The 25,692-nt window shown below is 52.3% G+C and overlaps 3 protein-coding genes across 5 annotated transcripts in view; all 3 read right to left on the reverse strand.

Moving 5' to 3' along the window:
* Nucleotides 1–1,061: 1,061 nt before the first annotated feature.
* Nucleotides 1,062–11,891, reverse strand: SCARF1 (scavenger receptor class F member 1). 2 transcript variants are annotated; one of them, XM_045985335.1, is made up of 11 exons: nucleotides 11,656–11,891; nucleotides 11,284–11,345; nucleotides 10,942–11,043; nucleotides 9,552–10,077; nucleotides 7,577–7,795; nucleotides 7,013–7,141; nucleotides 6,118–6,221; nucleotides 5,268–5,388; nucleotides 3,890–4,011; nucleotides 3,662–3,805; nucleotides 1,062–2,991 (listed from the first exon to the last, which is right to left on the reverse strand). In XM_045985335.1, exons 1-11 carry the CDS (start codon nucleotides 11,868–11,870, stop codon nucleotides 2,132–2,134), a joined length of 2,604 nt encoding a protein of 867 aa, XP_045841291.1. In that variant the 5' UTR covers nucleotides 11,871–11,891; the 3' UTR covers nucleotides 1,062–2,131. The 2 variants fall into 2 exon arrangements, with proteins under 2 accessions (XP_045841291.1, XP_045841292.1); XM_045985336.1 differs by having other exon boundaries at nucleotides 11,284–11,448; nucleotides 11,656–11,783.
* Nucleotides 11,892–12,341: 450 nt separating this feature from the next.
* On the reverse strand, nucleotides 12,342–15,707 carry LOC123929537 (Rab interacting lysosomal protein). Of its 2 annotated transcripts, XM_045985338.1 has the most exons (9): nucleotides 15,279–15,707; nucleotides 15,111–15,204; nucleotides 14,920–15,026; nucleotides 14,588–14,821; nucleotides 14,194–14,339; nucleotides 13,690–13,812; nucleotides 13,014–13,097; nucleotides 12,655–12,741; nucleotides 12,342–12,623 (listed from the first exon to the last, which is right to left on the reverse strand). In XM_045985338.1, the coding sequence occupies exons 1-9, from the start codon at nucleotides 15,504–15,506 to the stop codon at nucleotides 12,362–12,364; spliced, it is 1,365 nt and encodes a 454-aa protein (XP_045841294.1). In that variant the 5' UTR covers nucleotides 15,507–15,707; the 3' UTR covers nucleotides 12,342–12,361. The 2 variants fall into 2 exon arrangements, with proteins under 2 accessions (XP_045841294.1, XP_045841293.1); XM_045985337.1 differs by having other exon boundaries at nucleotides 12,463–12,741; nucleotides 15,279–15,705.
* Nucleotides 15,708–16,294: 587 nt separating this feature from the next.
* Nucleotides 16,295–25,692, reverse strand: part of PRPF8 (pre-mRNA processing factor 8) — a 32,743-nt gene continuing 23,345 nt past the window's right edge. Inside the window, exons 27-43 of the mRNA XM_045985060.1 lie at nucleotides 25,405–25,540; nucleotides 25,122–25,291; nucleotides 24,853–24,982; nucleotides 24,590–24,736; nucleotides 24,253–24,413; nucleotides 23,760–23,951; nucleotides 23,128–23,365; nucleotides 22,863–22,991; nucleotides 20,285–20,398; nucleotides 20,032–20,205; nucleotides 19,533–19,726; nucleotides 18,516–18,755; nucleotides 18,283–18,424; nucleotides 17,295–17,435; nucleotides 17,014–17,153; nucleotides 16,711–16,913; nucleotides 16,295–16,631 (exon numbers count right to left, since the gene is read on the reverse strand). Of these exons, the coding sequence (XP_045841016.1) occupies nucleotides 16,477–16,631; nucleotides 16,711–16,913; nucleotides 17,014–17,153; nucleotides 17,295–17,435; nucleotides 18,283–18,424; nucleotides 18,516–18,755; nucleotides 19,533–19,726; nucleotides 20,032–20,205; nucleotides 20,285–20,398; nucleotides 22,863–22,991; nucleotides 23,128–23,365; nucleotides 23,760–23,951; nucleotides 24,253–24,413; nucleotides 24,590–24,736; nucleotides 24,853–24,982; nucleotides 25,122–25,291; nucleotides 25,405–25,540 (2,806 nt within the window). The 3' untranslated portion in view covers nucleotides 16,295–16,476. The remainder of the gene's footprint in view (nucleotides 16,632–16,710; nucleotides 16,914–17,013; nucleotides 17,154–17,294; nucleotides 17,436–18,282; nucleotides 18,425–18,515; nucleotides 18,756–19,532; nucleotides 19,727–20,031; nucleotides 20,206–20,284; nucleotides 20,399–22,862; nucleotides 22,992–23,127; nucleotides 23,366–23,759; nucleotides 23,952–24,252; nucleotides 24,414–24,589; nucleotides 24,737–24,852; nucleotides 24,983–25,121; nucleotides 25,292–25,404; nucleotides 25,541–25,692) is intronic.

The raw sequence follows: 25,692 nt of genomic DNA on the forward strand, positions 1-25,692 counted from the left end.
CCCTAAGAGGAAGCCACCCTTAAAAAGGATTTTGCACCACTCTGCAAGGACCCCTCCACCCTTTCCCTTGTGACAAAAACCTGACTGGATGACAGGCCCCGGGAGGGTCAATCAGATCAAAACAGCCTGCCAACAAGCCCATAAAAACCCGTAGACTTAGAAACTCCCATGGCAACCGTCTCCTGTCCCCTACTTCCTTAGGAGCTTTGTACTATCATTTTGCCATTGCTCAATAAACCTTGCTTTGCTGTCCACCAAAAAAAAAAAAAAAAAGACTGTCTAAATTAAAATTTTAAATTTCTATAGAAAGAAGAAAGAAACTATTAACAGCATTAAATGACCAATCACAAATGGGGCAAATAATTAATATCCTTGATATACAAAGGCACTTATAAATCAATGAGGAAAAGATGAACACCTCAGTTGAAAATTGGGGAAAGAACATAATCAGATAACTCATAGGAAAAAAATAATTATTAAAGACACGAAAAGAAGCTCAACCTTAGAATAAGCATAGAAATTCACATTTTAATGATATGATTTTTTGATGGTTAAAAACAAACGTAAAAAGACCTTGTATCTGTGCAAAGCTTTAACTTCTTAAGAAGCTTTAGCATGTTATCACTTTATTATTTTTATTGTGCTAAGATAATGAGATACCATTTCAACCTATTAGACTGGGTGTGCAGAAATAGATCTTGCCATCATTTGTGAGAATACAAAACCATGTAACTTTTTTGGAGGGCAATGTGAAGTAAGTACCCAAATATTTAATGTCTTATCCTATTACCCAGCAATTCCACTTCTAGGAATCTCTTCTGCAGAAAAACGTGCACGGTGCAAAAAGAAATATGGACAAAATAGTACACTGTGTCATTTATTGCATCATAATGAATAGAAACAACCCAAATCTCCATGGGTAGGGGAATGGTTTAAATAACCTGTGTTTTTTCCACATGATGGAATTCCATGTAGCCATTTTTTTTATAAAAAGAGGTAGCTTTACATTTATGGACATCAAAATATAACCAGGATATACTGCTAAGGAAAAAAGCAAAGTGTACAACAATATGATCTTTTATTTTCATGTGCCCAGAAAAACATCTGAAAGGAAGGATCTGAACTGTTCACTAGATTCTCTGAGCACTGGATTAGAAGGGGAAGCTGCTGTTTCTGTACTGACTAGGTAATTCAAGTATGTGAGAAAAAAAATTCAAACAAGACCAAAAGACATTCAGAGACAAGTTAAGTCTGGTCCCTCCCCTATCCCTCAGCTTCCTCTGAGGAAAAGGGAAATCTCTTTTTTACTTTATACATGTCTAAAATGTTAGTACTTTTTAAATTTTTTCACAAAAAGCATTGTTTTTAATAATTTTTAAAAAAAATCTAGTGAGAAAAGTGAAAAGAATGTTCACTAACAAAAATTTACAAATAATACAAAAGTTTAACAAAATAAATATCAGCTACAATCTCATTTCCCCCCTCCAAAAAAATGCCATCTGATGCCTTTCCCTCAAATTTTTTTATGCACATACATCCTTTACAAAAAAAAAAGTTTGTAAAACAATCACAAAATATACACAAAGTGGGAGGATTCTCAACATGTAGCCTGAAGCAAAAAGAAATGAAATTTATAAAAAGACACCTTACTTTTTACACTTAACAGCTGAGCATAAACAGTCTCCCCTATTTCCCATATTAAATATTCTTACACAACATGATTTTTGTGGTTGTTTAGGGACCTATCCTAAGCAATCTTTCTTTAACCAATCTTTTGTCATCATTTAAGTTGTTTCCCATTTCAGCAAAATGTTTTGCAAATGGAGGAAAGAATAGCCTTTTGGGGCAGAGTCTAGGAAAACAGAGAAAAAGTCCCTGCAGTCATCTCTTTCTTCTTCCTGACTCCACCCCATGGGGTCTCTGCCCAGGCCTTCCAGACCACTCCCAGAGCACTGCCAGGGCCCAGAGCCAATTGGCCTCCAGCTCTGACGTTTCCCCATGAAAGGGCAGAGGCTCTGGTCTGTCTTTCCTGGCCCTGAGATCTTTTTCCAGCAAAACACAGTCTGATCCAGGGGCAGTTCAGAAGCCTACCCTCTATCCATAGTCTTCCCACTCTCCAAATTCAAGGTTCTCAGGGTGCTGGTGGCCCAGAGATGGGTGCAACGTTCTCATACTGGGGCTCCTCCTGCTCTTCCTCATCAGCCAGCTTTTGGGGATCCTGTTCTTGGGGGCCACCATCAGGGGCCAGCTCCTGGGCCCTCCCTGAGTTCTTGGTACCATCCCCCAGCCCCCTGGCCACTTCCTCTGGCCCAGTTCCTACAGACTCCAAGGACCTAGTAAGCTCATTATTCGGGGCTAGGCTGGGGTTCTGCTTGGCAGAGCCAGAGGCTAGCCCGGGGCTGCCCTTATTTCGACTAAGGGCCCGGCGTGGAGGCTTGGGGATAGCCCTCTTGACCTTGGGCTCTGCCTGGCCTTTCTGGAAGCTACCAAAACGGCGGAGAACAGACCGGACAGGGCCCTCAGATAACTGGGGTGTCCCTGCCAGCATGTAGATCGTAGTCACAGAGCCTGAGCCCTCCAGGACACTGCCCTCAATGGCTTCTACACGCTCAGCCACTGTCCGGCCACCAAGAGGGAGCCGGCGGCGGCCAGTGGCTGAATCCCTGGGGCTGGCAGCACCAGGAAGGGTCTCATCCATTTCTGCTTTCTCTGAGCCCATGGACTCCTCAGCCTCCTGGCTTTCAGGGCCCAACTGGGCCCCCCGGGAGAGCCTCTTGGGCTTTCGGAGAGGACTGGAGATTTCCCCTGAACTTCGGCGACTCTGTGGGGCAAACTTGGTGCCTTCAGCAAAGGAGACTGATGGCCGTTTGGCCCGGGCAAGGCTGGAAGTGCGCGGGATGGGAAATGGGGTAGAGGCATCCTCGGGGGGAGGGACAGGACCTCCAGCCAGGATAGCTTCTGGAAACTCTCCGTGGGCCACGCTGACCATCCCTGGAAGAGGAGACAGAAGAGCGTGCCTAAAGCTGGGCTTGCCACCCCAATCTGTCCTGTTTACTCAGTTTGGCATCTGCTGGGAAGCCTCAACAATGGGGAGAGGAAGAGGATGAGAGTACAGAGGCGGGGGACGGCCTGTTCAGGCAGACGCAACTCCTTCCACACACTCTTCTCACACCCCTTCCCCTGTGAACTAATGCCACACGCTAGCCACAGCTAAAGCTCTGTCAGTGCCTCACAGGCCTGTCCCTCTCACCTTCGGGCCTTTGCGGGTGTTGTTCCCTCTTCCCGAAACACCATTCTCAGCCCTCCTTAGCTGTCACTTGGTTGACTCCTCCTGATTCTGCTAGACTCAACCCCTGAGCCCACTTCCCTGGCCCTAATCACCCCTGACAGGGCTGGATCACGAGCCCCTACTTGTATGTGCCCCATCAAAGCACGCTGACACAGCCTCTGTCCTACATGTTCCTGATTACCACCCGCCAAACAACAAGCCTGGGGAGACCGGAATGTTCGGTCTTGTTCTTCACCACGTCCCACGGCCAGGAAATGGACCTGCACTCGAAAGGCCACTTGATACATGTTTGCTGAAGGAATAAAGAAGTGGCAGTGGGCAGGGCTGCTCGGGGCAGGGCTGCTCGGGGCAGAGCGGGCTCTCGGGGGCTACCTTCTTGGGGTGGTACACAGTAAGCCGGGCTCTCGTCTTCTCCGGACTCGGGATCAGAAGAGAAGGAGTCATCTGAGGCCCAGCCGGCCGAGGGTGGCTCAATGAAGCTATGGTTGAAGGGGATCTCCGGGTCATGGTGAGAGACTGCAGAGGGCTCAGGGTCAGGCACGGAGGTCCACGGAAGACCTTGTCCCATCCCAGCCCCTGACCTTCAGCACCCACACTGACCTGTCACCCAGGGAAGCTTGTGGCTGCTGAAGCTACCACAGGGTAGTGCCGAGCCCAGGCTGCTCAGTGCCCCCCAGACCTGCAGCTTCATCCTGGACACAGCAGCTCCATCACTTGCTGGCCTGAGGGTACGGGAGGGTGGTCAGTGCATAAGACCGCTGGTGGAGGCAGGGTGGGGGCCGCAGAAAAGGGCCAGGACCGTCCTAGTCCTGGGGTTACTGTGAGAGAGGCCGGGTCACAGAGTGACTGTCTACTTCAGTGGTTCCCTTGGACCACAGAATAAAATCCAAACGACAGGCTTCACCTCTCTGGGCCTCAGTTTCCTCATCTGTCAAGTAGGGACAACGCCTTTCTATCCCACTAATGCTAGGCACCTGGTGGGGGTTCCCCCAAATGCAGCTTTGTGTTATTATCACCCTCGCTGAGTCCCAGCTCAGCTACATTTCTGAAAGTGCCACCACCTCCAGGAAGCCTGTCCCTGACCCCCACTCCCCCCAAGCTGGAAGCCACGGCTTCACTGTTACCATTCCTCTGACAGGTCCCTTTCTATCCTCGAGTGGAGGTCTTCTTCCCCAACCCCAGGGCCTGTCATCTGTGAGTACCACACAGCACAGAGTAGGATGCTTGGGGATTAATGAACTAATATGAGAGCACCAGAGAATCCAGAAAAACAGAGCATGGGCTTTGTGGGCGCCAGTGACAGGCTGGGTCACCTTAGGCCTCCGTGTCCTCCTCTGTGATTTGAGAACTCTAATCCTTCTGCCTGCATGTTCCCTGCTCTGAACCTCCTTGCTGCTGTGAGTCTCCAAGGAACCAGAAATGTGATGAGATTTGTTAAAGGAACAAAGCTCGGTGCAAACAACATTCCCCAGCAGTGGGCACCCCTGCCTCCACCCCCGCAAGCCCCCCTAATCCTTTCTATTATCTCCTCTTCTCAGAAAGCCGCCATCTCTGATAAACCACCACTCGGACTTTGATGTCACTCCCCTTTGGAGAAACAGGGAGCTGTTGAGGCCTAGTCTCTTCCTGTCCCTGCCCAGCATTGCCCTGGGGCTTCTGCCTTCCCTGCTTTCCTCCTCGGGTCCCTGTGAATAAACCCTCAGCAGCTGCGGGCTTTGAGTTGCCCCAGCCTGATGCCCAGTGCCCGCTGCTCACCCTCCTGCAACTCGGAAACTTGCTTCTGGAAGGCTTCCAAGGAAGGCATGGCCTGGACATGGCAGTGTCCAGGCCATGACCACTGCCAGCTACCCCGTTACCTCGGACTTAAGTGTGTGACCCGGCCAGTCCTTCCCCACCCCTGAACGGAAACCAGATGCCAGCCTGCTCCCAACCCCCTGTCCCAAGCTGGGGGTGGGTGAAGGGACAGGCCAGAGTTCACCTGTCCTTGGGGTCCAACCGGGCGGCCCAGCAGCAGCAGGCACAGAAAATGAGGCCCAGGAGAAGCAGCAGCAGAGGCACAAGGATGCCTGCGATGAGGGCTGCATCCTGACTGTGGTGCCCTGGGGAGAGCGGGGGAGAGCAGGGGATGGCCAAATATTCTGGGCCATTGTGTCTTCCATACATCGTGTTTCCTCTCCAGCTCTGAGTTGTCCCCCAGCCCCACAGAACCTTCCACCTACGGGTCCCTCCCCTTTTTCTGAGAGATGTAGGCTCTACTCAGCCTTGAGGCCCTCTCCCCAAAGCAGCAATCCTGCTAGCCTGTCCCCAGCCTGGGCCCTGGTCTGTTCCCTAAGCCCTTGCTCCCACTTGTCACACACCTGGTACATATCTCCTTTGTAGCAGGTCTGAGAGTTGCCTGTTCATTTCCTGGCTGCTAGCCTGGTTTCTCAGGAGGCAGGGGCTGTCCTATTTTCAGGGACCCCCAAAGTTAACCATACAGATTTCATGCCTCCGAAGTGAGCCCAGACTCCCTGGCAAGGGATACATCCCTGGAGCCATATAAAGGGCCAGTCTCTCCCTGGTTACTACCCCCTACACCCTCCTTCTTTCCTTCCTTTCTCTCTTCTTTTCTTTCTTTTTAAGATTTTATTTATTTATTTGATAGAGAGAGAGAGAGCGCAAGTAGGGGGAGCGGCAGGCAGAGGGAGAGGGAAAAGCAGGCTCCCTGCTGGGCAGAGAGAGGGGGGCGGGGGAAGGGGGGTGGCTCCATCCCAGAACCATGGGATCATGAGCTGGACTGAAGGCAGACGCTTAACCAACTGAGCCACCCAGGCACCCCTGCACCTTACCCAGCTGGCAGGCCCCAGAGACAGGGTTGCAGGGTCCCTCTGGACATTCACAAGGAACAGAGCAGTTGTTGCCATGGAAGCCAGGTGGGCATGAAGTGTTGCAGCTACGGGGTGACAAGAGACAAAGGCTGAAGGCTGGGTGAGAAGAGTTGGGGTAGGCGGGGCACAGGGGAAGGTAGATTTCTGGGCACACCTCCCCACCCCCTGCCACACAGACTTCCCTGGACGATGCCCAAGCAGACTCCTCTGACCTCTGAGCCCACATTCTAAGTACCTCTGGCAGTATTTGGGAGAATCCCCTTAGCCTCTAAGCCTGTCTTCCAGAGAGGCCATCCAGATGCGGCCCCTCGGTACCCAGCCCCCTAGGGTATAATTTCAGACAAGCTCCACCTCTCATGATCCTCATCCCTAGCCCATCCAGAACTAACGTGAAACAAGCCAGAGGCCAACAGCATCCAGAGAAAAGTCTTCAGGGTCTGGAGGTCTGAATCCACCCTGCCCCGCTCTCTGGGCCTTGGTCCTCTCCTCTAGAAAATTAGGTCTGTTCCACGTGATACTACATTCTGTCCTAGAGGTGGAAAACCTGACATCGAAGACATTGACCTTGTTTATGTTTTACCATCACAAGACCTCAGGGAAACAACAATGGAGTTGGGAATCCTACCCCTAAAGAACTTCTCCACCTCATTAGGGATCCAGGCCTTTTAGATTAAGCATCACTACTTCTGGAAGATGCGTACCTCACAGCAGGAGGAATAACTTCGCAGCGATGAGCTGAGCGTGCTCGGTGGATTTGTGGGAGGGGGAGAAGCCCAGGAAGGGAAGTTCAGGAAACAGACAGCAGAGAGGCCTGACCTAGCCCCCTGCCTCCCTGGCAGGGCCCCAGTTCTCTCACCTGGGTCCCCAGTAGCCAGCGTGGCAGATACACTCCCCGGTCACAGCATCACAGGTCCCCTGAACACAGGTGGGGCAGGCAGAGCTACAGCCCTCCCCAAAGGTGCCGGTCGGGCAGGGGTCTTCACACCTGAGGTGATGAGAGACTTGGAATAGGCGGGCAGGGCAGGCCTGGCAAGGCAGAGCCCCCACAGAAGGGTCTTACCCATCCATCTTCCCCCATTCTTCTGGACTCAGGGCCCCAACTGTCTACTCCTCAGCCATGAAGCTCAGGTGTAAACAGGGCCTTGAACCTGGGGCCAAACCCAAGAGGCGACAGACTACAGAGCCTAGAGGGGAAGAAGAGAGCTCAGGATGCCCGAGTGGCAAAGGAGCCGGAAGAGAACCCTGCCCAGGGCCTCAACAGCCCCCATCTCTCTTCCCTCACACTTCCCCAGGAGGCAGGCCCCCAAGGCTGTGTGAATTAGTGTACTGGGGGAGGGGCCAGCAACTCCCCCGAGGGAGTAGCAGGAACCAGGATCTTGAAGGAAGGTGCATCCCACCCAGCACAGGCCGGCCCCCTCACCTGGGCCCCAGCCACCCAGGGTCACAGTGCTGACAGTGCCCAGTGTCTGGCTGACAAGCCTCCCCAAGCCGGCAGTGGGGGCACAGCTGTCCACAGCTCTCGCCAAAAGTGCCAGGTGGGCAGGGCTGGCGGCACTGGGTTCCATTCCAGCCCGGCGCGCAGGACTCACAGTTGCCTGTGTCTGCAGAGCATGGCTCCTTGTGCTTGCAGTGGCCACAGCTGGGAAGGGAAGGAGTGCGTGGGAGCACTGAGGAGCGGATAGAAGGAGTCCCCACTGAGGCCTCCAGGGACACTGGGAGCACCCGGAGCACTCAGGCAGGTTTGAGCCTCAGTTTCCCCATATTGTACAACAAAAAGGCTGGACAGAGGATTTCCGTAGGATTCCAGTCTTCTCCTTCTAACTTCCCATTCTAGAACCTGGCCTTTCTAGGGTTCCAGGGTTACCAAGAGCTCCCAGCCCAGCCAGAACAGCCAAGTTTACTTTGGCCAACCTTCTCCCCAGTGTTCCTTCCTATCCCTTTTCTCCCCTCAACCCTCCTATCCCCGCCATCTCTGAGGTCTGGCCTGATTGGGACTCAAGATTATCTCCTGTCCCACAAGATGAAAATGCATAAAAATTAAAACATGTCTGTTTTTATCACTATAATTTCAAGTTTATCTTATGTTTTTAAAAAAAGTCCTCAAAAAAAAAAAAAAAAGTCTTCGGGGCGCCTCGCTGGCTCAGTGGGTTAAGCATCTGCCTTCAGCTCAGGTCATGATCTCAGGGTCCTAGGATCAAGTCCCACATGGGGCTCTCTGTTCTGCAGGGAGTCTGCTTCTCCCTCTCCTCCCTACCACCTTGTACTATCTTTCACTCACCCTTTCAAATAAATAAGTAAAATCTTTAAAAAAATTTTTTCCCCAGTTTTTTTTTTTAGTTGTAACTGTCATACTGCACTGTGTAACTTTAAGGTACACAGTCTCGACTTACTTACCTATATCGTGAAGTGGTTACCACAGTAAGTTTAGCTAATATCCCTCATCTCATGTAGGTGCAAAAACAAAAAACAAAAACAACGAAAAAATGTTTTTTTTTTTTCCTTTGTGAAGAAAACTCTTAGGATCTACTCTCCTAAGAACTGTCCCACTAAGGTTTTCCTTAATCTTAATTTCTCATTGATTCTTTAACAGTTTCTTGAAGAGTCTTTCTCTGGATAGTTATCTGGAATCATACGTTTGGATCAGATTCGTTTGTTCATAAAATCAATTTAGCAGCTCCGCAACAGAAAGAAAAAGCAAGCAAGCACTACAGTGTGTGTACATATCTCCTGTATGTAATATACAGAGATATACACATTTATATTACACGTAATACATGAAGCAAAGATAAGTGTATGTTGTCTGGTTAAGCTTTTACCCCAGAGCTGTGTGCGTTGAGACAGAGTTAGGTGGGATGTAAAGCGCATTTCCTTTTGTTGTGTTGTTTTTATTTGCTTTTAAGTAAGCGCCATGCCCAAGGCCCAACGCCGGGCTGCAACTCAAGCACCCCCACCCCAACCCCCGTTCAAGAGTCGCATGCTCTACCTACTGAGCCAGCCAGGCGCCCCCAAACGCATTTCTTAACTGTGCGTGGAGCGGCCCAAGTTTGAAAGCCACTAAGTTTGAAAGGCACCCTGCAATCGTTTCGTCACGTGATTCATCTTTTATCTGCTTCTAACTATAGTTTGCTAGTACTCCTATGGTTTGAGAACAACCAGACGACGGGGTAGGCGAAGCTGGACCTACGGCTTCGAGGGTCTTCCTCCTCCTTCTGTCCCGTCCCCACCGGTCTTGGCGGAAAGCACGGTGCCTGGCTCTCCCAGCGCCCCCGCCTCTGCCCCGCTCCCCCTTCCCCTGCGCTCTTGCCCCTGCACCCCCGCACCGCTTCTGTGCTGGGCAGGGGTGCTCGAGTTCGCGCCCCCGCCTCCCGCGCCGCGGCCCCGCCCTGCCCGCTCACCTGTCTCGGCAGTGAGGCCCGTAGCTGCCGGCGCGGCAGGGCAGCTCGCAGTGGGCACCGCGGAAGCCCGGCGGGCAGGCGCACTGGCCAGAGGCGGCGCTGCAGCGGCCGCGCACGCACTCGCACTGCCGCCGGCACTCGGGGCCCCACCAGCCCGGGCGGCAGGCGCAGCGGCCGGTCTCCTGCGCGCACGGCGAGCCGTGGCAGGCGCAGCGGAAGCTGCAGCGGCGGCCCCACCAGCCCGGCTCGCAGCGGCAGGAGCCGTCGGCTTGATCGCAGCGCGCCGCCGCCGGGTTGCACTGGCATGGGCGGCGGCAAGTGGGCGACCACCAGCCGGGCTCGCAGTGGCACGCGCCCGTCGCGGGGTCGCAACGCCCGTGCGGGCCGCAGGCGCACGCGAACTCACAACGGCCGCCCCAGCGGTCCGCTTGACAGTGGCACACGCCCGTGGCCGGCTCGCACTGGCCGTGTGGGTGGCAGGCACAGATCTCACGGCAGTCGGGGCCCCAGTACTGGCCGGGGCAGCCTGCAGGGATGGGATGGGGACGGGGTGGGGAACGGAAGGGGGTCAGCAGGCTCAGGGCCAGACATGGCTCCCCGCCGCCTTGCAACCCCTTCCACAAGGAAGAGGGATGCCAGGCCTACCCCCAAGAGCCAGAGACAGACCCTTGAACAGGCAGCCGAACCTCCTGGGGCACAGCTCACTTCCTGCCTCTGACTCTGAACTACAAAAACCCTTTGCAGTGGCCCCGCTTCCTACTTCATACCCCACAACACACTTAGAGGTCCTGAGAGGGAGAAGCTTTGGTCAGAGTCACACAGAAGTAAGATTTCATCCATGCCCCTTCCTTCCTCTCACGCCCTACCAGGATCCTCCACCCACCCCACTGGAGGTGAACTGAGCGTCCTGAGTGTCGACCCCAGCCCAGATGGTGACTATGAAGGTAACAAAGGAAGCCACATTTGCCCCCTAGTGTCTCCTCTCAGCCCTGAATCCTGCTCTCTGACCATCCTGTGCACCAAACCCTTTCCCATGCCCTCTTTTTACCAGAGAAGGCAGAGCCCGGCCAGGGTTCTCCTTCCGCTCTCCACACGTGCCCATTTTGCAATTAACAGGGATAACCAGCGTCTTTTCCGAGAAGTTGAGCACGATGGTGAAGGGCACACAGCTAAGAACTATGGGTAGGGCTTTGTGGATATGGGTAAAAACCAGATGACTCAGGGCACCTTCCAGGAATGCGTCACTTCCCAACTCTGGGCCTCCATCTCCTCTGTGAAGCTTGGAGGGATTCTGGCCCTACTGTTGTAAGATCACATTTCTACCTGCTTTGCCTCCCCGCGGCCCAGTTCTGCCTAGCAACTTCATCCTCCAAGTGAAACTAGGACTCACGGGAGATGCACTGGGCCCCGAAGAATCCAGGTTTGCATCGACAGAGGCCTGGTTTCACACAGACTTCATCTTCCCGGCAGGCATCTAGCCCCTCACAGATGGCTGAAAAACATCCCACCCAGGTGGGAAGGATAGTCGGCATGGCCGAACCAGGGGACCACCCTGCCCCCTCAAGAGTCATTCCCTCAGGGCTGGGCTGGGTGTGTGTGTGGGGGGGGGGCATCAGGATGGGCTCCAGCTCCAGGGCTCAGGAAGGGAAATAGGCCCCAGGAGGAGAGGAAAGAAGGGTCACTGGGCTATGTCCTCATTTCTTCTCGGGTAGGATCTGTTCTGGCTACTCACGGATAGTGCATTCTTGATCTTTCTGCCTCCAGCCTGGGCAGCACTGGAGCTCAGCAGAGGGGCTGTGGGGCAGAGAGGGGTCAGCCAGGGGACAGACTGGCTCCGCAGGTGGATCTCTGTCTCTGGCTGAGATGTGGGAGGCCGCCTCAGCCCCATCAGGCAGGCCTAGTCAAGAGTCACAGCCCCAGTGTCCCTAATCCCTTTCCTTTCCTTTCCTGGCCCTCCCACCTCCGGCCTTGCCTATCTACCACCCTCCAGGCTGTCCCTTCCCTTCAGCTCCATGGCCTCTTCCCTCATGTCCTCCTTCTCGGCAATGCCTCTACCCCAGTTCAGCCACCACCACCCCGACCTCAGAGTCCCACAAAGACCCACCTGCTGGCCAAGCAGACATGCTGCCCATTGGGGTCCAGCTTGGACCCCTGGGTCCCCTGTGTCCAGAGCAGCAACAGTAGAAGCAGCCTCAGTCCCATGGCGGCCCGTTCAGCGGGAGGGTTTGGGTTAGTCTGGCCCCCACAGCTCCCAACCCCCTCCCTGCTTCCTTCCAAGGCCTTTCCTGAGGAAACCAGTGTGAAGGGGCGGGCTGCCATGAGGCACCTCCCTGAGAGAGGCGGGTGGGTGGGTGCTGGGAAGATCAGACACCAGACAAATAAAAAGGAAAGGAAAGCTGTGGTGAAGGCTGAGTGGGTCCTATAAGGGCTGGCCTCAGTCTGGAGGGGTCAGGAGGATGAAGAGCCTGGATACTGGGGCACAGGCAAGGATGTGTGGTGAGCTGGGACCCATGTCTTTCCATTAGGTCATACTACACATGTGAGCCGGGAGAAGCTCCCCACCCACTTCACAACCAACAAGACCCTGTGAGGAAACCACAGGCTGCCCCAGGTCCTGGCGGACCTGGCAGGTCCAGCCTGCCCCCCAGGTGGGGGCAGACCACTAATACACAGACGTGGAGCCATTTCTGGGTATCATGGGCAGCCGCTTTATTACATTGCCTTGGGCCACTCTCACAAACCCTTGGGAGGCAGGTAGTTAGCTCTCCATTTTATGGATGGGAAAACTGAGACTCCAGAAGGAAGCAATTTTATCTGACCCCTGAGGCTTGGCACAGAGATACAGGAAAGGAAAGTAGGCTGAGCTCTTCATCATGACCTAGCTGAGGCCAGGACTGGGAAAGAGCCTGGGAGGGCTGAGAAGGACGGAGCCCTGTCCTCATTTGAGGCCACACACCCACCCATAGCCAGGTTCCAAAGTCAGTTCTCTGGGGCAGCTGAGACCGTCCCAGACAAAGATGTTCATCGGGTGCAGAGCAGAGCCAGTCAGGAGTTGAGGACTGTGGGGCTGCCCCCAGGCTCCAGGCAGGGTTGCTGTGGGGCCTCCTCTTCTCCCCCTAGCTCACTGGGAGCCATCCTGTTGGTCTGGGCTTTGCGGGCCTCTGTTTCACCCTGATAGGACAGGCCAAAGCTGGGGGGAGAACCAAGAGGTATTTTGAGCTTGGATACCAGACAGGTCAAGGCTATGGGCTCGGGAAGTGGTGAGGAAAGAGGATACAATAGGAAGAAAGGGGAGCCCAAAGTACTGAGGAGGGGAAGGGGCCAGGGTCAGTGGAGGGAGGGCTGTCCTTAGAGCTCAGGACAGCAGGATGAACGTCAGTGGAGCAGGAAAGGGGAGAAGAACAAAGGTGAGGCTCCTCCTTCACCCCCACAACCTTTGCCCTTCCTCTTCCCACAACATACAAACTTTGTATTCTGGACTCAGTGGGTGCAGGGTGGGCTCCCTTATCACTGGAGAGCAGGAGCCATGAGCTGTCTTCATCGTCACTGAGGCAGAGAAGAGGAGAGAGGAGATGTGGGGGTCATTCATCAAGGCCCTGGGGGACCATGGGAGTCCAGCTATGTCCGGCCTTCTGCACAGTACCCAGAAACCGCCAAGGGAGAACAGAGTGACTATGGGACCCTCAAGCCTGGAGAGAAGGAGGTGCTAGGGAGATGAAGGAAGGACATCTTGAAGCTTTAATTTGATAGCCTCCCAGGAGGCCCTAATGTGGCTGTAATTACATTCTTAACCCCCTGAGAACAAGTAGATCCAGCCAAGACAGGAAACTGAAAAACTAAGGTGGAGAAGCAGCATTACCAGATTTCTTCAGCAGGAGATGTAGTGAGCGTGGCAAGTCAGAGCAGTGCGATCCAGATAGAAGGGTGGCAGGCTGGACAGCTGGCTCAGGGGGTGATCAGGCCAGGTTAATAGGTTTAAGAAGTGACTAGGCTAGGTGACAGGCTCAGGGAGTGATGAAGCTAAGGTGGTAGGCTCAAGGGATGATCAGGCTGGGTTAGAGCACGACCCAGGTGGGTCATCAGGCTCGACACAGAGCAAGGGAGGACCGGCTCAGTGGGAATGGAGGCAGGGACTTACCTGCTCTCTGCCTCTTCTGGGATCCCTAACATCTTGGCCTTGATCTTCTTCCGCTGCTTCTTGACAGCCACCTTCATGGCCTCAACCAGAAGCCCAGGCACCCGTTGGTCTGTGAGCAGCTCCCTATAGAGGAGGGGAAAGGGCAGGGTAAGCCCTGGGAATGCCAACCATTGATCTCATCCCAAGTGCCTGTGCATGTTGTTCCCCTTTTTAAAACATTCTGCCTTGCTAACACCCTTCAGAGGTAGCTTAGATGTTGCCCCCTCCTAGGAATCTTTCTTTGACCACTGCTGTAACTTTTTGTACTACCTCCTCCCCTATTTGGAAGAAGTTCTAGGAAGACAGGAGCTGTGTGATTCATGTCCTCTCAGGGTCCAGCACAGTGCCTAGCACATATGGCTGTGGATAGATCAGCGAACCAAAGAATGAAGCTGGGGGCCTGAGGCCCAGTAATGGGTGTGAGTGGGACCCCTGAACTTCCCAGCCCCTGCCCACCACCCTTACCGCTGGAAGTAGGCCAACTCCTCCTTCAGCAGGAACACATTGGCTTTGAGCTCATTCCGCTCCTGAAGGATCTGCTCGAGCTCCTCTCGACTGAAGCTGCACTGTCCTGCCTTGGAGGGGTGGCCTGGCTGCTGCAGGGCACCCGCCTGCGGAAGGGCAGGCTTGGTCAGTGGGGGCCTCTACCGGCGCTCCCCTCCACACCCCCATCACAGAGCAAGTGACGGGCACGCAGACTTGGAGGCGAAGGCGCTGCAACAGATGACAGCTGAGCGTGGGAGCAGGTGCCGGCCACTCGTGTGCCGCCTTCCGCCTTCCGGGTGGACCTGCTACGCAGCACAGAAAACCCGAGTGCCCACCAAGTACCGTACCTGTGAGTACGGTGATGGGCACTCACCGGGTTCTCAGGGTTCCCCGGGGCTCCTGCGTTGGCGGTGGCCCGCTTGGGTTCCTGCCTCTGCTCGTACCCGGCGCCCCCGGCCGGATCCCGGGCCAGCTCCACGGCCCCCTGGCTCTGCAGTTCCTGCTTGCTCTCGCGGTCCCTCGCGGCGCGCAGCTGAGTCTGCACGGCGGCCAGCTTGTGCCGCAGCTCCGCGTTCACCAGTAGGAGGCGCTGCAGCTGCTCCTGCAGCTGGGGGCGGAGCAAAAGAGGAGGTGGGCGGGGCGTCGACGGATGGGCTGGGGAGCGCCCCGCCTCACTCCCTTCGCCCCGCCCCGCCCGGCCCTCACCGCCTCGGTCTCCTGGCTGCGCTGCTGCAGGTCTCGGTTGTGCGCGCGGAGCTCGTCCCGCTGGCGGTCGGTCACTTCCTTGAGCTGCCTCAGGAGAGCGCGCTCCTCTGAGGAAGGGGCATTCTTAGCCGCGGCCTGGGGAGGAGGCCCTGAGCCGGCCCGCCCCGCCCCTTGGCGGTGCCCGCACTCACCCTGCGGCCCGGAGCGCAGCTCTCTGCGGAGGCGCTCGTTCTCCTCCCGCAGCCGCCGCAGCTCCGCTTCGGCCTGCTGCGCGGACACCTGCAGCTGAGGAGGCCAGGCGGTGAGGGCTGGACTCCCACCAGCCCTGCGGGGGGCCAGGGGAAAAGGCGGTGACTCACTGAGTCTGGGTCCGGCCCCACCGCAGCCTTTTCCAGGAGCTCCAGCGCCCGCACCACGAGAGGCACGAGTCTGGCCGCCGCCTCCGGCCCGAAGCGGCGCGCCAGCTCCTTCAGCTCTGTGCCCAGGGCCCCGGCTAGATGGTACACAAGCTCCGCGGCCGTCCCTGACCCCGCGGCCACCCGAGGCCCGCAGCTATGCACCCCAGGCACAGCCTTCCTGGGCTCCATGTTCCCCGAAAGTTAAGGGCTGCGACAACCCCCTCCCCCTCCAACCCTCACTGGGGCAGGAAAAAGCCAGTTTCCGGCCCAGGAAGCAGTTTAGGGCAGTAGAGGGCGGGGAAGAAGCGACAGAGGAGGAGCGATTAAAAGGCTTGGGGAAAAAGGTAGTGCACTGGGCCCCCTGGGCCCTGCCCGTTCAAGCCCCCAAGGTCACAGGAAGCGGGACTGCCTACTTCCAGCCAGGCGTCCAAGAGCTGAGGCACAGGGCTCTAAGTGGTCACTTTTGTCAATCCCTCCCCACAGGCCCAGTCCAGGCTCCACCCCTGTGTCTGGAGTCATGAGGCCCAACTTGGCTGCCAAGTACTACAGGCAAGAGGTGAGGTAGGAAGGCTGTCATTGGCCTCAGCCAGAGACAGCCATCTGTCCAGCCATGCGCCTGTTTTCCCAACCACCAGTGACACAAAGCTTAAGAGGCGAGGCTGGGCACCACAGCTGCCGGGAACAATCTACAAGCTTCCAGACTCAGAAAATGGGAGCAGCCACTCCAAAGGATGTTGAAAGGAGTGATGGTTTGCAAATATTTTGAAGGGAAGATGGTAAATGTGGTCAAGGAAGTAAGGGTATGAAAGCACAACCCCACCGCGGTTCCCTGAATCTAAGGGATACATGATCCACAGCCCGATTAGGGGCCTTCTACCCCTTTAAGGCTGAGTCACCCTGTGAACAAGTCCAGCTTCTTCCATCTTTACAGCCAGAATTTGGGCTCAGGGACAAAAACCCCCACAAAACTCCAAAAGTCCTATTTATACAAAATTTATTACTATATTTTGCTCAGGACTACAAGCCACCAGAAATCAATAATACAAGAAGCACAAATGGGGGGGGGGAAGGGACCAAGCTGCTGAATGTCACCAGCTTCTCATCGGGGGTAAAAGGCTCCAGTCTTTGGGACGTCTGAAGCAGGGGGAGGTGAAGACAACTAGGCATAGAGGTCCTCTCGGTCCGCAGAGTAGACCTCGCCCTCTTGCAGGAGTGCGAAGTTGAGGAAGTGGGAAGGTCTGTGCACCTCGTGGTAGAACTCTTTAGGATTTGCCAGCTGCAGCTCATACTTCATGTTGGGATCATGCCGGACACCTTGGGGAAGAAGGAAAGGGCCACTGTTAATCAGGTGCACTGCCTCACCTAGCCTGGGCCTCTGTGCTCCCCAACTTACCCATAAAGTTGTAGTTCCATGAGGACTGGGCAGGAACCATAAAAAAGCCAAGGAAACGGTCTGACAGCAGCATCTGGACCCTTTCATAATGTGAGGGTAGATAGCCCTTGGGATTGTTGCCCTTGTCTGTGTTCTGGCGACCCCATTCATAGCCACTAGGGGTCAGCTTATAGGCGGTCAGTGTGCAGGAGCCTGGTGTGAAGCTGAAAGAGGGATGAGGACAGAGTCAGAGCTCAGGCTACCATTTCAGGCCCTGTGCTGCAATGCCCGCCCTGTCATACTTCAACGGGGCCCAAAGCCTACCTGCAGGTGATGATAATGGTCTTTTCACCATCCCAAGATGGGTTGTCAGCCATGATCTTAGCATGGGTGGTGACATCCTGGGGTGACAGCTGGGGGGATTCATTGGGCTGAGTGTGGATCCATCCTAAGGGTTCCATCTCCTACAGGCAAAGAGAGGTGAAAATCTATTTGGAACCCTATCCCATCTGCAGATAGGAATCACTTCTGTAAAAGTAACATGGCTGCCTTCCCTCCACCACTCTGACAGAAGAAAGCCTCCATTCTTCTACACCTCTACTGACCTTGAGGTACTCATGCTGGGGCAGCTGGCCAGGCAGGTGCACGGTCTGGTGAGTGCCCCACTGTGGTACCATTACGATGCAGCGGATCTCCTTCACCTGGGGGTTATCTGGTGGGCTCACTCCATACAGGTATCCTGCAATCTGGAAACAAGGGGATCAAGAACCAAAATGATTCTTAGTACCACTCTAAGACTCTGGGCTGTTTGTTAGCTCAGTACTTTATATCCAGATCTTTACATGCATTTTTTTTTTTAATGTTGTGAGGCAGGGGTCTGATTGTTTCAGTATCATGAAGCATCCTTAATCCTACAGATCTGATACACATTTATTATATCCACATGAATCTGTTTCTATTTGCTATCCTCTTCCAATAACTTTTGGGCCAATACATCATTTTCATAATTGCCATAGCTTTATAATGCTTTAAGATTTGATGGGAGCCAAAACCTTTCCTGCTGTTTCGTTTTGTTTTAAAGATTTTCTTTATTTAGGTGCGCCTGGGTGGTTCAGTCTTAAGTGTCTGTCTTCTGCTCAGGTCATGATCCTGGGGTCCTGGGATCAAGCCCTGCACTGGGCTCCCTTCCTGGTGGGGAGCCTGCTTTTCCCGCTCCCACTTCCTCTGCTTGTGTTCCCGGTCTCACTTTATCTCTGTCAAATAAATAAAATCTTGGGAAAAAAAAAAAGGTTGTATATATTTGTTTGAGCGAGAAACAGGGAGAGTGAAAGAGAGAGAACAAGAGAGGGATGAGGGGCAGAGGGAGAAGCAGATTCTCCGCTGAGCAGGGAGTCCAATACGAGGCTTAATCCCAGGAACTCTGGGATCATGACCCAAGCTGAAGGCAGATGCCCAACTGAGACACCCAGGTGTCCCTCAGCCATTCTTATATATATATTTATTCATCCATGAATCCTGAAACCAGCACCTTAAGTTCCAGGCAATCTCAGGTGAGTTTTGGGCACAGACTATCTCCTAGTTGAGCACACTTACCTGGGCCCGAAGGTCAGATATGCAGATAAATTTCTTAAGCACATTTTTGGGAAGGATATAGGTATAACCGGTCTCCTTAATGTCATCAGATGAAACATAAATATGATTGGTCCTTAGGTGAAGGTTGGCAGCAGAGATGGCTCTAAAAATGGTGGGGAATGTTAGCATCTCTCTGGCTAGCACCATAGGTAGTATCAGTAGGCTCTGCCACCCCCTCCTGTCCCTTATAGTACCTAACCCTCCATTCAGTCTTGGAGGAGAAAGTCTGGGTCTCATAGTTGCTGGTGGTAGAAGTAATGATCTCATCGCCATGCTTGTTGACAGTACGAGTCTGTGTTGCTGTCAGCTGTGACTGTTCCTTGGTCTGCTTCTCAATCTCCGCTATCTGCTGCCGCTGCTGCGATGGTGCCGAGATCTCCATACCCAGGATGATGTCTCGAATTTCTGACTGTGTCAGTGATGCCACATTCACACTGTGGGGACAGTATGGATCACACCACAAGATCCCTTGCCTTCGGTCAATTATGTCCCAATGGCAAGAGTGTAACTTGGTAAGACAAGGGAGCCCAGACCCTTACCGCAGACAATCCTCAAGTGGCATTCGTAAAGGAAGTGTGATGTGGAGATGGACTAATACTGGTAAGATTTATCACAGCCCAGGATGGCTCTGTGCATGTACACCTTTCAGCCATGCTCAAACCTCATCAGTAGCTAGCCCTTCCTCTTTCCTTTGACAAAAAGTACCCCGGTTTAACAGCATAATTCTTACAATGAGAAACCCTCAGAACATGTTCTCAACCACAGCTAGTATTGCCAGTCACCCTAGGTAAACCTGGAAATCTATGGACATTTTTATTTTTGGCTGCACAATGAAAGGGAGGGGGAAGGGTGTGTGTGGGGGGTGGGCGTATGTGTGTGGAGGGGTGTGGGTGTGTGTGTGCTATTAGCTATTAGCAATGGTACCTGGGGATCCAAGATGTTAAAAATTCCTGTAATGTATGGACAGTAAAGAAATGCCCCGCTCAAAATGGCAACATGAAAAATGTCCAGAATCTGATGAAGCCCTGAAACACAGACATTTTCTACATTATCTGAAGACACTGCCTACCTCTTCTCTACAGCATCCCCAGGACAATTCCTTGAGAAATTTCTGAACCTAAGTGTTTCCAAAATACCCAGAAACTATATACTGAACCATTCATTTCCCCCTTTTAGGATCTTCCATCCGTCTCCCCAGCACCACTGCTCACTTGTTTTTCTTGCCATAGTCAGCCAAGATGAGATCTTTTAGCTGCACCTCCACTTTGATCCACTCCTCGTCAGTCAGAGTGGGCCAGATGTGGTGTGGTTCCGTAATAGTAGTCTTGTCTGGCTTCAGGATCACCTTCGCCCGGTCATTGTTCACATGTAGGGCACGCAGAATCAGGATGAGACGGGAGAAAGCCTGAGAAGAGACATGGCAGCAATGGGGAAGGGAGAGGAGGTCAGCCACTAGATGTCTTCCCCCTTTCCTCGATTTTATCCTTTAAGGGAACCCAGGATTGATTTCAACCTCTAAGATGCAGCCTTCCTCTCCTGCTCTCAATCAACTTTATCTGCGGAGCACAGAGTTGCTACCTCATCCACAAGCTAAAGATGTGAAAATGGCCTCATAGGGGTCCTGGGAAAAAGCTAAGGCAGGCACAGGATTGTCTCATGGCCCCAGACCCATCCTCTTAGAATGACCCTCTTTGTTGGGTGGTTTCCTACCGTGTAGGATGAGATAGTCTTGAGCCAGTCATCATAGAGATTAAAGAGAACCATCTGGGGTTCTGTGGCTTTAAGGATGAGGTCCCCAAACTTTTCCACCTTGAGACAAGCCTGGAAAGGTAGCTGGAGCTCTGATCCCTTGATCACAATATTGGGAAAGTCCAGCAAGTGCACCTAAAACAAGATCAAATCCAAGATTAGAAACAGAGCCTGTATCTCAGCCCTTCTCTCTTCTACCTCAACCACCTCTCACCTCCAATGGGTCCAGCATGCCCTTCCTGGTGACAATGATCTGCTTGGGCTGCTCCTCCACAGGCAGAGATCGGATGAGGGCAGCCACTTCCTCAGCTGTCTTCCATTTAGCCAACTAAAAAGAGGGGAGGAAATGGAAATTGAGTTTCTACCATCCGAAAGTCAACTAGAACAGAAGCTCCTTGTCTTGAAATAATCACTCTATGGGGTGCCTCGGTGGCTCAGTTAGTTAAGCCTCTGCCTTTGGTTCCGGTCATGATCTCAGGGTCCTGGGATCAAACCCTGCATCGGGTTCTCTGCAGGGAGCCTGGTTCCCCCTCTCTCTCTGCCTGCTTCTCTACTTGTGATCTCTGTGTCAAATAAATAAAACCTTAAAAAAAAAAATCAACCTGTGTTTCTGTCGCACACTGCCAATGAATGCTGGATACTTGGAAATGCAAAAAAAGGGTCAAATAGCCTCACCCAAAAGGCTTTTCAACCTAGCTGGCCAAAAAAACCTCATACAAGATATACCACAATGCATTATTTACTTACATAATATATCATGGACAAAACAGATTAAGGCTAGGGGCGCCTGGGTGGCTCAGTGGGTTAAAGCCTCTGCCTTCGGCTCAGGTCATGATCCCAGGGTCCTGGAATCGAGCCCCACATCGGGCTCTCTGCTCAGCAGGGAGCCTGCTTCCTCCTCTCTCTGCCTGCCTCTCTGCCTACTTGTGATCTCTCTCTGTCTGTCAAATAAATAAAATCTTTAAAAAAAAAAAAACAGATTAAGGCTAAAGATCAAAAAAAAAGCTACATAAAGAAACATGAAGACCTTATTTAGAGAGAGCATGTATGCACACAAGTGAGGGGAGGGGCAGAGGGAAAGAGAATCTCAAGCCGACTCTGCACTGAGTGCAGAGCTGGATGAGTATCTCACAGTACTGAGATCACAACCCAAACCAAAATCAAGAGTTGGACCCTTAACTGACTGAGCCACCCAGGCGCCCCACTCCATAAAGAAAAAGGTTTTGTTTTTTTTTTCAAGATTTTATTTATTTATTTGACAGACAGAGATCACAACTAGGCAAAGGCAGGCAGAGAGAGAAGGGGAAGCAGGCTCCCCACTAAGCAGAGAGCCTGATGTGGGGCTCGATCCCAGGACCCCGGGATCATGACCTGGGCCGAAGGCAGAGGCTTTAACCCACTGAGCCACCCAGGCCCCCAAGAAAAAGGTCTTAAGGAATGAGTAAGACTGGGGCCTGGGTAGCTCAGTCATTAAGCATCTGCCTTCAGCTCACGGCATGATCCTTGGTCCTGGGATCGAGTCCCACATCGGGCTCCTTGCTCAGCAGAGTCTGTTTCTCCCTCTCCCCCTGCCCATGCTCAGTCTCTCTCACTGTCAAATAAATAAAATCTTAAAAAAAAAAAAAAAAAAAAAAAAGGAATGAATAAGACTGTGATTAACAGAGTACACAGAAATGAGTTCGTTCTATAAGGAAGATATATAAGCAAAGCCACGGAAGTGGAAATGAACACAGAGTTTGGGGACAGTAGGACACTGGATTGTTTGCAAGAGCAAACAAGTGTTTTTAATTAATTAAAGAAAGATCATGGACGCATTGGCGGGGGGTGGGGGGCGCGAGGGACAGAAGGTGGCAGGAACCCTGACTCACTCGGGCACCATCCAGGATGGTCAGGGATCATGACCTGAGCTGAAGGGAGATGCTCAACCAACTTAGCCACCCAAATGCCCAGGAAATAGGTTTTAAAGGAAGAGAAACCAAAGTTGGACAGGTTATAACCCAGCCAGATATCAAGTGTCTAGGAAGCCAAAGAAGAGTTAATTCACTGGGGAGCCTAGGTGGCTCAGTGGGTTAAAGCCTCTGCCTTCGGCTCAGGTCATGATCTCAGAGTCCTGGGATCCAGCCCCGCATCGGGCTCTCCACTCAGCAGGGAACCTGCTTCCCTTCCTCTCTCTTTGCCTGCCTCTCTGCCTATTTGTGATCTCTGTCTGTCAAATAAATAAATAAAATCTTGGGGCGCCTGGGTGGCTCAGTGGGTTAAAGCCTCTGCCTTCAGCTCAGGTCATGATCTCAGGGTCCTGGGATCAAGCCCCTTGTCGGGCTCTATGCTCAGCAGGGAGCCTGCTTCCCCCCCATCTCTCTCTGCCTGCCTGTCAAATAAATAAATAAAATCTTTAAAAAAATAAAACAAAAATAAAAATAAATCTTTAAAAAGAAGTTAATTCACCAAGAAAGGGCTACCAAAGGCTTAGAGATAGAAATTTGGTAAAAGTGATATTTTAAGAATATTTGTTCCCTTTAGAAAGATGACTTTTGGTGGTCTTGTTTAAGATAGGTTAAAGATAGGAGAATCAAGAAACAGAGACCAACTGTAGGTAGTGAGGGACCTCACACACGCTAGGCCTCCCACAGAATACTTCCCAAGTAATTCAGAGAAAAGGTTCAAATGAGATACCTTAAACCTCTCAGACAGAAACAGGAAGATGCCCCCCTACCTCTACCGTCTCTCACATCCCCCCAAAAGAAAAAGGGGTAGAAAACATTTACAACTTCTCTGCCCTTTAACTGGCTCACCTGCCCCAAACGCTTCTGTCCAGCCCACACAGACGTGTGGATTATCTTGAGGAAAAGCTGCCCTGTGCGTGGATTGAAGATGAAGATGGCCCCATTGATGGGTTTGGTGGTCAAGTTCCCTTCAAAGGTCTAAAGAACGATTACATCAATTAGCACTATCTAGACACAATCATTGTGCCTTCACCCCAAATGTACACATTTGCCTTAGCACCCTCCCACAGGCATATTTAGAGCCCCACATCCCTACCTGGCTTCTAATTCTCACCTTGTGAATAGTCACTCTGTAGACATTAGTGTCATCCACAAACCAGATGATCTGGTTGGAGAAGAGCTCACCATAATTCTGAGAGGACAGATAGGGCTCAGTGGGCTCAGATGAATAGAGCTGCAGCCCCTTGCGGATCCGTTCACGTAACACATACAAGGCAGGGTTTGCCTTCATGATCTTGGCCATGGCCTGCTGTATGAGAGGCTTGCTGCCTGGGAACCAGTTTCCGTAGGCACTATTGAGAAAAGAAGAGTGAAGACCAGACTGGCAGCCTCAGGGACAAGGCAAAATGACACTCCAGAGAAAGAAAAGACTGCTGGCCAGGCGGACAAGGGTCTGCTCATGTACACTAAAACACACACATATATATGCTCAAGTGTGCCAGCAGGCACCCCAACAGGCCCCATACTTTAATGTGCATGCGTTTTTTAGTTTGCCAAGGTGGCACTTTCTTTTTCTGGGTCACTGACTTTTTCTTTTCTTCCTGGCCTCTGTTGTACAATTTTCAGTGATCTCAAAATCTTGAGTTCAAGCCCCATGCAGCCATAATTTACTTAAAAAATTAATTAAATTAAAAAATAAAGTATGGAGCTGACAGAAAATAGACATGCTTCTGAGCACCAACTTACCTGTGCAGATTATATGCCAGGTCAATGGCAATGAGCACACCAGTGGGCGAAGGGTAGATACTCATGTTGTCTGTGGTATAGTCCAGGAACTTGGCCCGGGCGTAGCGTTCAATGTCGTGGGAATCATAGTCCCCCCAGCGCAACTGGATATCAATCCAGTACTTCTGAGTGGTGGTACTATCCATCACATCCCTGCGGGCAGAAAGAGGTCAGGAATCCACGCTCCCAAGAAGCCATCAATATCATCAATGAACCACATGAACTCTCAATCACGACATCTAAATCTCAAAATTCCCAATCCCTTTGCCTGTTCCAATCAGCAAGCCCCTCACCCAGAGAATCAGCAGAACTTTGAGGGTGCTGATAGGATCCAGGGATGGCACTGTACCCAAGTCAGAAAGAAAAGCAGGCAGGGACAATTCCTGAAGTAGCACAAGTAGAACAGTCAAACCAAGCTTCCTGAATGCCTAGGGCTTGGTTATAAAGCACTTACTTAGAGTCTGCCAGCAATGAGGGCCGAGAAACATTCCACTTATAGGAGGCAAAGAGCAGGATATCTGCACAGGAAGAATTCATCTTATAGGACTTCCGGGGGTGAATTGTCTCCTTTTGCACTGTCTCAATTTCTAGTGCATCCAGTTCCTGATCGAACACCTGGAGGCAAAGGCAGAAAGGTTATGACTGCTTACGGAAGCCCACCAGGAATGAGGGCTTGAAGAATTTCAGATGATGCAAGTCTCATCCTCAGTGCTGCCAGGGTGGACTTCCCCTACCCAAGAGTGAGCTGACCTGACTTCCGGTGGTCCCCTCCCCGCTCAATTCTGGCCCACCTGACACAAGTCCATCACAATGCTCTCATGGATCTTCTGCCACAAGTGAGCCCGGAAAATCTGGATAAGAGAGATCTTCAGTGTGGGGATCTTGCCATGCATGAAGATACCTGTCAGGTCCAGCTGCACCTGAAAGCCTACATATACCTAACAAGAAAAAGAGAGACAGCAGAGGTCAAGAGACTGGTTCTTAGGACATAATTAAGGAAGCAGAAACACCTGCTTTTAGCTTCCTGTCTCCCAGGTCTAGCAATCACACTCACGTTGGCTCGGTTGATGGTTGGAGACCACCAGAGGGTGAATCTACGATTGGGAATCTGGTTCAATCCTGACCGCTGAGCATTAGTTAGCTTCTTCCACTTCATAGACTCCTCAAAACCACTGGCCTTTTCCCTGCGAAGAAGGGGCCAGTTAAAGCGATGCCATCTCCAGAACACTGCTCTCCAGTAAACACCAGAGAACTCAACAGCACACGAGGGTTGAGCTCAGAGCGTTGTGATAGGTTACTGTAAGGAGAGACGAGAATCCTCACCAGAAAAGCCCTTCCCACGTAGGGAAGTAAGTGCCCTTGAAGAGTGTGTGTTCCAGAATGCCTTCCACACCACCCAGGGCCTGAATCATGTCTGTACGGTAGTTGTTCAGGTTCCAGAGCTTCCCATCATGCCGCTGGTGTGTCCACCAGAAAGGGTTCTGCTTCAAGACCTAGATGGCAAGGCAGCTACCATCAAGTTTCTGGGTGCCTATTGCCCCAGATTCTCCGCACGGCCATGGATTCTTTCAATTCAGGGAAAATCTCTATCATCCCCTCCATGTACCTGGTACTGCTTAAAGTCAGTTCGAACTCGCCAGCCCTTATCATAAGCCAACGTGTGCCTGTCCTTCTGGAAGAGGGTGTTGATTCGGGGAATGCCACGATCCCATGAATCTTCTAGATCTTCTAAGGTCAGTCGTCTGTCAAAGAAAAAAGACCTAAGTCAAACATTTGTTCAAAAGAGTTTACCATTTCTCCCTGGCCAAGGACAAACAGGTCAGATGTAGAATATATTTGTCTCCATAAAAATATGGGCATGCTCTGCTCCTGAACTCCATGCAGGGCTCAAAAA

Source organism: Meles meles, chromosome 18, assembly GCF_922984935.1.
Source record: "Meles meles chromosome 18, mMelMel3.1 paternal haplotype, whole genome shotgun sequence".
Classification (NCBI taxonomy): domain Eukaryota; kingdom Metazoa; phylum Chordata; class Mammalia; order Carnivora; family Mustelidae; genus Meles; species Meles meles.

Bases quoted from the DNA above. Each gene is read 5' to 3' on its own strand.
- SCARF1 (XM_045985335.1), bottom strand. From the start codon at position 11,870: ATGGCAGCCCGCCCCTTCACACTGGTTTCCTCAGGAAAGGCCTTGGAA. The intron at 7,796-9,551 runs GTGAGCGGGCAG...TTCCCTTCCCAG, and splicing joins GGGCCTCACTGCCGAGACAG to CTGTGGCCACTGCAAGCACA. The intron at 4,012-5,267 runs GTGAACTCTGGC...CCGTACCCTCAG, and splicing joins CGGTTGGACCCCAAGGACAG to GCCAGCAAGTGATGGAGCTG.
- LOC123929537 (XM_045985338.1), bottom strand. From the start codon at position 15,506: ATGGAGCCCAGGAAGGCTGTGCCTGGGGTGCATAGCTGCGGGCCTCGG. The intron at 14,340-14,587 runs GTGAGTGCCCAT...GCCCTTCCGCAG, and splicing joins CGGGGAACCCTGAGAACCCG to GCGGGTGCCCTGCAGCAGCC. The intron at 12,624-12,654 runs GGCCCCACAGCA...CTGGAGCCTGGG, and splicing joins GAGCTAGGGGGAGAAGAGGA to GGCAGCCCCACAGTCCTCAA.